The following is a 12,667-nucleotide window of genomic DNA, read 5'->3' as shown; positions in this document are numbered from 1 at the left end:
AGAATAGTTGGCACCTGCTTCCTCTTTTCTGTCTATTCTCACTTGCATTTATTTTGGGCAGTTTGCTTATTTTACTTTGTATCTATTTGTCGGCTGCATAGGGAGTTACATTTCATGATCTATCAGTTGCTAAAGTGCAGTAATGATTCTCTGATGTAGTAGTTACTGAAAATTCTGCAGGACCAACTAATCATAAGAACAAAAATCTAGATAGATGTTCATGCAAAGAAGATTGAGAAATAGTCTCTGAAGAATTTTTTTTAAATCCCCAAAAGGTGCTGTTACAAGGAAGCCATTGAGTAGGTGTATATGGGAAAGGTGTTGGGAGCTTTTAATCAGTCCTGATTTCACAAATGAAATCTGATAAATATATCTGAAACACCATGCAACATACAAAGGCAATGAATGCCCTTTGCAGGGCCATCCCCGCACAAAAAACCTTGACGGAAGCTGTGGGAATAGAACATGTGAACATACATTATGTCAAAAAGTAATCTTGTGGAAAGACCCTTCCTAAGCTTGTGTTGCTGAAATGCGATTTGCTCATTTGCCTCATAGGCCGAGAGGATATTCTCTGAAGTAAGAAGACTTGAAAACTACAGAGTGGAAGGCATGGAAATCTACTCAACAACACTGTGGCATCTGCAGAAAGACGTGGCTCTTTCAGTTCTTTCAAAAGACTTAACGGACATGGATAAAAACTCGCCAGAGGTAACTGCTATGGTCGTTTTGATGTGGGTATTTTCTGTGTGTACTTCAGTTTCTGAGTCATTCCTTGGCTGTAGAAAATCAATGTTTCAATTTCTTTAAAGTCTATATTTACAAAGATTTTACCATGTAAATAGATGAATCCTTATTTGTTGCATTTTTTCCTCTCCCTCACTGGGAGAGAGAGGAAAAATCACTGCCATTTTGATTTCCTTTCTGCCAGGCATGGTGTGCTGCAGGAAACTGCTTCAGTTTGCAACGGGAACATGACATTGCCATCAAGTTTTTCCAAAGGGCTATTCAAGTTGATCCGAATTATGCTTATGCCTACACTCTCCTAGGACATGAATTTGTTTTGACAGAGGAACTTGAGAAAGCACTGGCCTGCTTTAGGAATGCGATCAGAATGAATCTTAGGCATTATAATGCATGGTAAGAAATATTTTTAATGAGAAAATCAGGAGTTGGGGAGGTGGGGAATAAAGGGGATGGGGGAAGGTACATTAGAGCTGTCTCCCACAACGCGCATGTCAGAGGTCTGTCTGCAGTCTTTTAGGAGCAAATCTTTGTCTTCTACTTGGCCAGTATGGGCCTCTGCATGTAACATCGTTTATACCAGATATTATTGGAAAGAATTTTCCTTGAGTAATAATGGAAAAGGTATGTTTGAGCCAGTGCTATGCTGGAACCAACATATCACTACTTAACTTCAAAACTCAGAAGAAGAATGTTAATGTATTGTGTAGAGTATTTTTAATATATTGTGTAAACTTATAATTAAGGATAAGAGCCCCGTGGCACAGAGTGGTAAGCTGCAGTACTGCACCTCTGCACACTACCTGAGTTCGATCCTGGCGGAAGCCGGGTTCAGGTAGCCAGCCCAGGGTTGACTCAGCCTTCCATCCTTCCGAGGTCGGTAAAATAAGTACCTAGTTTCCTGGAGGTAAAGTGTAGATGACTGAGGAAGGTAATGGCAATCCACCCTGTAAAAAGTCTGCCAGGAAAACATTGTGATGTGACATCCCCCCCCCCCCCCCCGTGGGTCAGTAATGACTCAGTGCTTGCACAGAGGACTACCTTTACCTTTATAATTAAGTATGTGCACTCCCCCCAAATCAGGAAGGCTTATAAATATTGATATTCTAGATTTTCAGGTCCTCCCATACTGGTTTTGTATAGGAATTCAGTTTTTTTAAAAAATTCCAAATTATTCATCTCTATTATTCCTGATAGGGGAATCTTTCTGGGGGGCTGGAGGGGCTGTTTTTCATGTCACCAAAAGTACAGAGGAACAGAAGCTGCTTGTCCACTGAAGCCCCACCAAGTTTCAAGTAGATTGACTCTGAGTCCAGTTCTGCAGGCCCTTTCACAAGATGCTTCCAGATACCCTCTATTGTTTCCTGTGGGGGGGCAGAAATCCAGTGCTTTCTTCAGAGCAAAGAAACCTTAGCCAAATGCACAAGAGCAAATACACTGGCCCAAAGCTTCCAAATGTAAAAAGAACCAACAAAGCCCAACAGAGGACCAACATCAAACCAGAGAATCCCAGTAGAACCAATGCCAATCAGAGCAGAACCAAGCGAAGCAGGGACAGTCTCTCACAGAAGTTAGGCAGAACCCAGGGAGCAGCTAAACAAGAAGACTAAAGTAAACAGTACAAAACAAAACTAAGAATACTAGCTTTAAAAAATAACCAGAAAGAAGCGGAGGTCTCCCCCTCCAACCAGACCAACAAATAAAATAAAATAAAAACAGCACAACAAGAAGTCTAAACTAAAAACATCACAGAACAAAACTAGAGAATACTAGCTGTATTCTCCAGCACCACAACCTACCATTGGGCCAACCCATCCCCCTGATCCCCAAACTTGAAATATTTTTAAATGAAGTTCAACGAACCAGGAATAGGTAGTGGAATCCTGCAAGATGAGATGACCAGGACAGCCAGAGCAGATTCCCAAGAAATATCACTGTAATGGAGTGAAACAGTATGTGGGCCTGCTTTTATGCTCTCTGCTCATGGTCAGAAAGAATTTGAAACAAAACTATCTATGAGAGAATCACCAGGATTGTCCACATAGTTAGAGCTTCCCCTAATGAGAGATCCCATTTGCCTGTGACAGACCAGCTATACCATATTGCACATCCCTGCTTATATCGTTTTCATAGTGCCTTTTTTTGCACAGCAAGTTGTCATCGGTTGTATTGGTTTTGTTTGCTATTTCTCTCTCTGCTCTACAGAGTATGGCTTGGATCCAGTGATGTAGAAGCAAAAACACAAGTGGACTGAACACAGTTCTGCTTGCATGAGATCTTGAGTGACACCTAGTGCTTTTCCTCCCTTTATATTACAGTACCCAGAAATTGGTTGCAGAAAATCTTGCACAAGCTGTAACGCATATGGGGAATACAATAAGCATGACTTTTCATAGCTGCTTACCTACAGTGTGTTTTCTTGCATTTTTGTTTGCCCAAGTGCTCTATTGCAAGCAGAAATTTTGCACTGGATCCACCCCTATGATGCGTAGTAATATAGGAGGCTTGTATCTATCACAGTCTTGTTTTGAAATTGGCAGGTATGGTTTGGGTATGATTTACTACAAACAGGAGAAATTCAGCCTTGCAGAAATGCATTTCCAGAAAGCACTTCATATCAATCCTCAGAGCTCTGTCTTGCTGTGTCACATTGGAGTTGTAAGTAAATCACACTTAATTGTACTCATCACCCACAGAATTAGTACTTGTAGATCTCAGCTTTAAGCAAGACCAGTCTTTTTATATCCATTGTTTTTCAGGTCCAGCATGCACTGAAGAAATCTGAAAAGGCTTTGGATACTCTCAACAAAGCGATTAATATTGACCCCAAGAACCCCCTCTGCAAATTCCACAGAGCCTCAGTATTATTTGCAAATGAGAAGTACAAGGTGAGTAATACATGGTGGAGCTTGAGCTGCACTGCTAACTTTTTGTAGTAACTCTGCATACTGTTCACATCCCCTAAAGTCAGTAGCAAAACACTGAGATTCAGAGGGCTTGGGTTTCCATCTTTTATCTGTTAATAATTCTGATTGCATTATAATATATTCTAATAATAATACACATAGAGATTCCAGGTACCCACATTGGTCCAAAGAAAACAGTGTTTTGTGTCATTTTGGCTGGTCTTAACAAAATATATTACATGCCTTTTGTTTTGGGATTTTTCTGCTAAAAATTTCATTTCCCTGATCATACTCCTTTATAGGACTGAGAAGTATCCTGGTGACAAACAGTCTTATTTCAACAGCTGTAGGTACATGGAATCAAATCATATTTTTAATTTTTTTTTATCCTTAGCCTTTATATTTGTGAGTAAAGGAAACCTTTGTATCCAGAGGCAGTAAAACTCTGAAACCCTGTGCTAGGAGGCAACATCAGGGGAAGTTTGTTCTCTGTGCCTTGTTTGCTGGCCCCCAAGGACAACTGGTTGGACACTGTGAAACAGGATGCTGGACTAGATTCTTAGGTTCACCTGAATATCTAGAATATTTAGACAGCATAAAAAAACCTCTGTTCATGACAAACACAGATGCAGCATGTTTAAGTACTTCTCTTGCTTGTGGCCCATGATCAAAAGCTTCCTAGTTTTGGAAAGAAAATCCAGGTTGCCACAATGTCCAGATGCAGGTGTTTAGACAAACTGGAGTTTGCTTGCCTGCAAACCAGGATTCCAAAACATGGTTAAATTTTGACTTGTGAGGAAGGAAACAGGCATCCATATTTGGACATCCTGGCAAGCTGACAAGACTTCTGAAGCCAGGATGCTTCCAGTCACACACAAATGCTGCAACAAGTTGCATTTGTGCCCATCACAAACAGGGGCTTTTGCAATGTCCGTAGCTACTTTTGAAACAGATTAGAAAAATATTTAGGCATCCTAAAGGCTAGCAGTATTCTTGGGAGCTCAACTGAGCATGTGTTTGAAATTTTTCCAGCTCTTCTACAACTTGACACCTTCCTGGGGGCTACAGTTATGACAGCTCTGATTTTTTTCCAAATTATTCCTCAAATACTCTTCTTTATCTGTGCTCATGCTCTTTTCATAAGAAAAAGAAATCTGCCTTCCTTTCTGTTCCCCCACCTCAGTCCTCACTGCCTCTAAATTTCAGATGTATGGGTTCACTTGAGATCAGAATGGTTAGGGTGCTTCCTTCCTAGCTGTTATTTAACAATTCAGATTTTAGACCCATAAAAGATATATTTGTCAAGCAGATAACCAGAATTGCTGGAGTAGATATGAATTCAGTCTTTTTTTACCAGAGGTGCCAGATCTCTTGAATATGTGTATTTGAGACGCATGGCTCCAATGCCTCAATAAATCACTCAATTTGTTCTTTTCTTCTCAGTATGCTTTGCAAGAACTTGAAGAACTGAAGCAGATTGTTCCCAAAGAGTCTCTTGTTTACTTCTTGATAGGAAAGGTAACAGCTAACCTGAGAATTGTCTTCTGAATTGCAGCTGCAAGCAAAGATCCCTTATGTTTTCTGGTTCATAAAGAAGCAACATGATTGGTGGTTATGGGATGGGCTTTGGTACAGCATTATGCTCCTTGAGGGTACTGCACTGAAAATTCACCTTGTGCTGTATCTCACTTCATGGTAATCAGCAGTTTTATTCACAGAGGGGCTCTACACTTGCTGTTTAGTCTGAAGTGGCCATTTTTGTTTGTTTGTTGTTTTCAGATGGAAAATCCATTCCAAACTACATTTCTGGCAGCCCATAACAGTCAAGTGTTTGCTTGGCTGTTTCCACATGCCCTTAACGTAGCTCAAGACTCACGGAATGCTGGCGGCTTTGTAGCATGATCTCTGATGTCACCCAGATGCAGGCAGTTACGAGGGTGCCACAAAAATGGCATCATGATGGGGTGACGTCAGAAATCGCACGACAAAGCCACTAGCATTCCATGAGTCTTGTACTATGTTAAGAATGTGTGGAAACAGTCCTTGTTTTCCATATTTTTCAGTCTTGATTTTTAGCAAATTTTTAAAAGACAATTGCAGTCTTGACTCTAGCTCAGGTAGAAAATCAAACCTCTAAGAGCCAAACTACATGAGATGAATTACAGTCGTATGACATGGAAATGCACTTACATGTGTTTCCCCATTGCTTTCCTATTCACTTGCACACTGCGGCCACACTGTACTCAATCTGCACTCAATCCCATGTTCGGACTGGCATGTGTTTCTTCCCCATTCCTCCCAGACAAGAAATGGTATTCCATGATGCACCTTCTCTTCGTGCATGCTCAAACCTTCCTCTGCAGTTTTTCTGAGAGGGAGTCTTGTTTACTCAATCGGACGTATCGGGGGGAAAAACCTGCCAGGTTTTTTTGGGGAGAGGGCTAAAAAACGGGGTTTCCACACCTCTGCTGAGATCTTGCATCTCGACCTGCTAGGAAGGGGAGCATCTGTGCAAAGGGGGGGGGGCAATCCTCACTTCAGGAGCTGTGGCAGCATTTCTTGCTGTCAGCCAGAATCAACTCTTTCCTGCCTGTTTGTCCTCACCCCCGCCGATCTCCATTATTACCTATGGGGCAAACTATGGGGGCTATCCAGGGGGGTGGGGCTGGCATTTTGAAAAATGAATCTACAAAATTTTCAGGGGACCTACTGCTAACTATCCTCTAAAGACCTCCCAAATTTCAGGGAGATTGGACCTTGGGGAGCCATTTTTGGCCCCCCAAAGAAGGTGCCCTCAACACCCCATTTTTTCCTGTTGTGGAGAGAAACTCACAGCAACTGGGGAAACCCATCAATTGTGCCTTTCCTGGGGTCCAATCTCCCTGCAACTTGGGGGTGTTTAAAGGACAGTTAGGAGTAGGTCCTCTGCAAATTTGGTGGATTTTGGACCTTGGGGAGCCGTTTTATGGCCCCCAAAGAAGGTGCCCTCAACACCCCATTTTTTCCTGTTGTGCAGAGAAACTCACAGCAACTGGGGAAACCCATCAATTGTGCCTTTCCTGGGGTCCAATCTCCCTGCAACTTGGGGGTGTTTAAAGGACAGTTAGGAGTAGGTCCTCTGCAAATTTGGTGGATTTTGGACCTTGGGGAGCCGTTTTATGGCCCCCAAAGAAGGTGCCCTCAACACCCCATTTTTTCCTGTTGTGCAGAGAAACTCACAGCAACTGGGGAAACCCATCAATTGTGCCTTTCCTGGGGTCCAATCTCCCTGCAACTTGGGGGTGTTTAAAGGACAGTTAGGAGTAGGTCCTCTGCAAATTTGGTGGATTTTGGACCTTGGGGAGCCGTTTTATGGCCCCCAAAGAAGGTGCCCTCAACACCCCATTTTTTCCTGTTGTGCAGAGAAACTCACCGCATGTGGGGAAACCCATCGATCATGCCTTTCCTGGGATCCAATCTCCCTGAACCATGGGGGAGGGGTCTTTAGAGAACAGCCAGGAGTAGGTCCCCAGCAAATTTGGTAAAATTCAGTCCTAAAATGCCCCCCAGACCCCTGGAAAGCTCCGAATTGCATTTCGCATTGGAAACAATGGCCCAGTTTTACCCAATTTGCTCTGTATTGCCAAGCTGAACTGAAGAATGAGTACCCTCCCCAGACCCCATCCTTTTCAGGTTCATGTATCAGGCATGTTTCTGAACTTTTGCTCAGATGCTTAATTGTGTTGCTATGATCTTTCTTCCCACCTCCTCCTTATCCCGACCGAGAGAAAGAGGAGGAAGTTAAGGGAGGAGAAGGGTGCAGGAAGGAGGAGTAGGGAGGTGGCAGCATCAACTAGAAAACAGGAAAATTTAAAACATGCCAGATTAAAAGCAAAACAGTTTTAAGTGTAAGCTGGATCTAAGGGCAAAAAGAGGAGAAAGGGAAGCGGAAGCTGCCCACAATCGATGCTCTGCAATGACGACTTGCTGATTATGAACATGGACACTTGCAACCACGACTACACCAGATACCCATCACAAGCACAAACTAGGGCTACAGGATGTGTGTTCATCCAGGGTAAAATGGACATGGGCAGGTGGGAACAGTCATGATTCTAGACACTTACATAGCCTCATGTAATTCATCTTGTGTGGTTTGGCTCCAAGTTTCTGAGAACAAAAATTGCAATGCCTTCCTGCTTCTTCCAATTTAATTAATTACTTTGTGTTCTCTTTCAGCATTCATGAATCAGGTTTTTTTTTTTTGAGGGGGGCTTCTGGGCTTGGACTTAAAATACTCCATTTCTCACTATAGCCAGTCACGTCTACTGTTCATCTTTAAAACATATTGTTGTTTTGTCTTTGTACTCATAACGTCTTAAACAATGCAAAAATTAGCCATGAGGGTCTACCCAGTGAAAACTGTGCTTGAACTTTCCATCACTCCTAGGGAACAAGAACTGATGGTTAATTGTTGATTTCTTGAATGTCACACAAGAAAATAGGAAATAATAAATTAGGCTAAGAACAAACAAAACTGAGAAGCAGAACTTTTGCTCAAGAGGCTTTATTTCCAAATAGACCTGTCACCCGCGTTGATGGATTTTTGTGAGGAATGTAGTGCCATGTGGAACAGCACACAATTGAACTCATCAAAAGAGATTTTCTGCTGCACTAAAAAGTTATAGCATAGTACCACCTTTCGCTAGGTTTGATGCAACTGAGTGTATGAGATGCCTTTCTGATATATGTACATTATTAAGAACATGCCGTCTTATGGTGCACAGTTTGAAAAACACTTACAGCTTATGGAAATACCACAACTTTTCTATATAATCTGCAAATTATTATTTTTTGTTTGAATTGACTGTATGTGTAGCTGGCTTAGAAGAAAAGATCTAACAACAAAAAACTCCAGACTTATGTCCATTAAAGTATATAGGGTCAACATGGAATTATGAACCCTTGCTTAGCTACTACACCCCCCCTTTTAAACAGAAGTCATAATACTGATGCTACAGTAGTGATAGCAGTGCTCTTACTGTAGGTAGTATTTAGTATTATGCACGTGTATGTGTTCAGTAGCTTGGTGCAGGAAAGATTATGATAATATACAAATATGAATATGGACGCTACAATATTGTATCTATGGTCGCCAAAAACAACTCCAATGAAATAGCCTTATGCAATTTCCAAAGTATAGTCAGACTTCCGCTTTGGAGTGTTTGTAGTGGAAGGGTGGTTCTCCCAAACCATTGGAGAATGGGAATGCAAAGAATCTTTTGGTAGGTCTTCCATTTGTTTTAGGCATGAATGTATGACTTCATTGCACTGCACGTTATTTTTGCCATTGGCTACAGCTATCTACCTTGTTTAGTCACTGGTGATGGCACTCCCAACTTCTACCCTTTTCCCGAATCTCTTCACCCCCTAGGTTTTTTGGGAAAAAATCCATATAAAAATGCCTTAAAAGTAAACATACGCTTTTAAAATTTACATGATGTATCTTGTGTATGGAATTTGGAATTTAATGGTACAAAATTCTTCTTTTCCTCCTGTAGATAGGTCATTCCACACAGGGTTAAGTCCCACTTCCTGGGACTGGAAGGCAGGGCAGACTAGCTTGCCATGGAGTAGGAACCGTCCCTTTTGGACCATTTGTTGGTGGAAGTTTCTCTTTATACACAGTTGTACATTCAGATTCCCCTCCCCGCCCCACTCTGTGGCTTTTGCAACATCTGTGAGTAAAGAAGAAGGTCCTTCCTCCCAAGCAAACTTGTTTGCCCTTCTAGTCAGAGGAGGTGGGACTAACTCTACATGGAATGACCATAAGGAGAACAGATATTCACCTTAAAAATATTATTTGATCCCAAGGACATACAGGTGTGGCTATTCATAGATGGCACAGGCAAGTCATACTGCAAAAACTTAACACAGCATGTAGAGTTAACTCATTTCCTCCCATCCCCAGGTTTATAAAAAGTTGGGACAAACCCATCTTGCACTGATGAACTTCTCCTGGGCAATGGACCTGGATCCTAAAGGAGCCAACAATCAGATCAAAGAGGCCATTGATAAGCGGTACCTTCCTGATGATGAAGAGCCTGTAACACAGGAGGAGCAGATTAGCGAATGCTGTCCATATGAGTCAGGTTGGTCCTTTAATTTTTTTTTCTGTTGAAGCAAAATGAGAGATTATTTGTTGTATTACTTGAAACCATTATCTTAAGGTTTTTTGGAACTCAGCATAGTATGCTAGGCTAAGAAACCCCTTAAAACAACTACATGGAATCCAGAGGCCTCATTGATTGAACTAAAGCAATGAGACTGCTCAGTCACAGAGCCGAGTGGTGAGTGAATGCTCCTTCTAGCATTTGTAACTTATCAGAACTCAGGCTTCTGTCTTCAAGAGAAAATTAGAAATGTACTTATTTATTCCGAGTTCAGTACAAAAAAACCTTTTCCCTGTTTTAATTAAAAAGTTTATTTAAAAGTGATCTAACTAAACATGAGCAAATAAGATAGAGGAATATTTTATTTATTTATGTCATTTATAGTTTGCCTTTCTAAATGAGACTCAAGGCGGATTACACAGTACGAGCTTAGTATAATCAGTATCAAGTACATTTCTATACAGTATATCAACTACATTTCCATACACAAATCACACTGGCATATATAAAAACTATTATGGATAAATAAGAATACTAGATGATAATAAATAATTTAAAATCTAAAATCTAAATTAAATCTAATGAATCAAAGTTCTATGTCTTATCAAAAGCATATGCAGGAAAGGTATCCTAATTGAAATCATATCTGAAAACGTCATGTCTCAAGGTGCAAGGAATATCAAGGAATGTGAGGTGGGGAGTTGGGGTTGGTGTAAATGCTAACCAGCCACCCTGCCCTACAGCTACTATGTCATTTACTTGTATATATCACTGCCATTCTTTTCTCCACTACTATGGCTTACCAAAGAATGACTGTCTTTTAAAATATACACAGTTGAAATAATGATACATTCAAGCATTTGTGTAACTTTGGCAACAGACATTTAGACAAGTCTAAATGCTGAAAAGGCCTGGCCACAACCTTGGTGTGTGGGTGGATGGGTGGGGGGATGAATATTTGCAAAGAAATGGTAGTAATTGGTGTAATCGTTACATAGGTTGTCGCAGAAATTAGAATGCTCTGCAAACATACTGTTGGAAGTATGCAATAGAATAGTCTGTTCCTATATCATTTTGTCTATAGTGTATGCAATATGCATGTATACTGATGAAAACCTAACTTTCTTGTGCCCTTTTCCCATCAAAAGTTGGCACTGACGAGTCCCAGGCGAGCAGCATGACTGATGCAGATGACACGCAGCTCCATGCAGTAGAAAGCGATGAATTTTAACCCCATAAGCTGGATTCTGAGCTTGGATGACTGACACTTGGGTTCTCCCCTTCCCTTCCTGCCACAGAGAGCCAGCATCATTCTAGTGCTCCACCAACACTGCAAGCACATCATTCTTCAGATTTTAATTGACACAGAATTAATGGCAATGCATTTGAGGCCATTATTTCAGTCTGACTCTTTGGCTCTTTCACCTTTTTTGTAAACATGATTTTTTTTTGAAGAGAAAAGGTTTTTGTGTTCTTGGGGTTTTTTTTACTTCTCTTTTCTTGACAAGCCTATCATGGAAGAATGATTTGCTGTTTTGGGAGCTGGAAAGTATGAGGGAATAACTAATGAAGCAATTTCTTGCTCTTTCTCCAGAAATATGTCTTAGTTTTGACTCTTTTCTCTCCAGTAAGCAGAGACCTGAATTTCTTCATTTCCACATTCTTCATTGTGGAAGCTACAGGACTTAGAATGTGTTAAAGACATTTCTGAATACCATTATAGAGTGTAACTTAAATGCCAGAGAATGTAAATGACTTCAAAAGTGACAGTATCTCTTGTGAACAAACACATTGCCGAACATAAAGTCCAGTGTCCCCTGCTTTTATATCTGTCAACCTGCCAGGATAGAGACTTCCATAGAATACTTTAGTATTCCATCCAGGAGTTAACTTTTACTGAACTAACTTCCAAAGCATCCGTTGTCGGTATTTGCAGACAACTCAAGTTGGTAACTTAACATGTTGTTTCTTGGGTGCTACAATGGCATCCAACACTTGGGGAAATTGAAATGCTATTGCAACTGTAAAAGCAAAATCCTTGAGAAAATGAGTGTATAGATTTGCAGTGTTGAAAGGATGCAATTAAATAAATCCACAACAACAGAGAATGCCAAGAAGATAGTGGAAGCCTTAATCCAATTAAAACCTTACAATAGTGGTGCATCCCACACCTGTATGAGGCAGTATCCCCTTCAAAACTATTTTGTAAAGTGTTGTCTGAATGAACAGATGCAAAAAATGTGCAATTATCTGTTTACCTCCCCCCCTTTTGTTTGGATTTTTTATCTTGTAAGATTGAGTACTTCCTCTATGATGTCTTGTAGGAATTTAGATCCCAGGAGGCTATTTCTGTGAGGAAGGACGCTAAAGCTGTGTTAAAGAATCCAAAAATTTCCTCCTTTGTAGCATATCTGCAACAAAGGTTGGTTGGCCTTTGTGCAGTGACCATCAAGAAAGTGTATGATACCCTTACAGTTTTAAAAAAAGCAAATTATGCACAATAAAATGGTTTAAATTTCACAACAATGCATTGTGATCAGCTTCCACATCTGGTGCGCCAGTGTAAATTTTTAAGAACAGTTCATAGCTTACTGTTTTTCATTTAAAACGTTTAAGGTTTTTAATCTTTCTTCTAGAAGTAGTTGCAACACATCTTGGTTCACCTGCTACAATTCGAAACACCCAGAACAAGTATAACATCTACAGGAGAAAATTTTGAGTCTTCGGTGGAGATAGAAGCCTGCAATGATTTTTTGCAGAAGTTGACATTTTCAGAAATATTATTTTTAATTGTACTACTGTAAGGACTACTTGTTAAAATTTTCGTATCTATACCATTAGTGTCTGCTTGTGTTTTGAAAAAAA

At 40.6% G+C, this 12,667-nt stretch overlaps 1 protein-coding gene across 3 annotated transcripts in view; it reads left to right on the top strand.

The window, feature by feature from the left end:
* CDC27 (cell division cycle 27) overlaps window positions 1-12,636 on the top strand; it is a 36,723-nt gene extending 24,087 nt beyond the window's left edge. For all 3 annotated transcript variants that reach the window (XM_054994779.1, XM_054994778.1, XM_054994780.1), the window contains 7 exons: window positions 559-711; window positions 932-1,140; window positions 3,285-3,402; window positions 3,504-3,632; window positions 5,094-5,168; window positions 9,601-9,781; window positions 10,951-12,636. In XM_054994779.1, coding sequence (XP_054850754.1) covers window positions 559-711; window positions 932-1,140; window positions 3,285-3,402; window positions 3,504-3,632; window positions 5,094-5,168; window positions 9,601-9,781; window positions 10,951-11,033 — 948 coding nt within the window. In that variant the 3' untranslated portion in view covers window positions 11,034-12,636. The remainder of the gene's footprint in view (window positions 1-558; window positions 712-931; window positions 1,141-3,284; window positions 3,403-3,503; window positions 3,633-5,093; window positions 5,169-9,600; window positions 9,782-10,950) is intronic.
* Window positions 12,637-12,667: the final 31 nt, after the last annotated feature.

Source organism: Eublepharis macularius, chromosome 12, assembly GCF_028583425.1.
Source record: "Eublepharis macularius isolate TG4126 chromosome 12, MPM_Emac_v1.0, whole genome shotgun sequence".
NCBI classification, from domain to species: Eukaryota; Metazoa; Chordata; class Lepidosauria; order Squamata; family Eublepharidae; genus Eublepharis; species Eublepharis macularius.
This window is presented reverse-complemented; position numbering and strand designations above follow the sequence as displayed.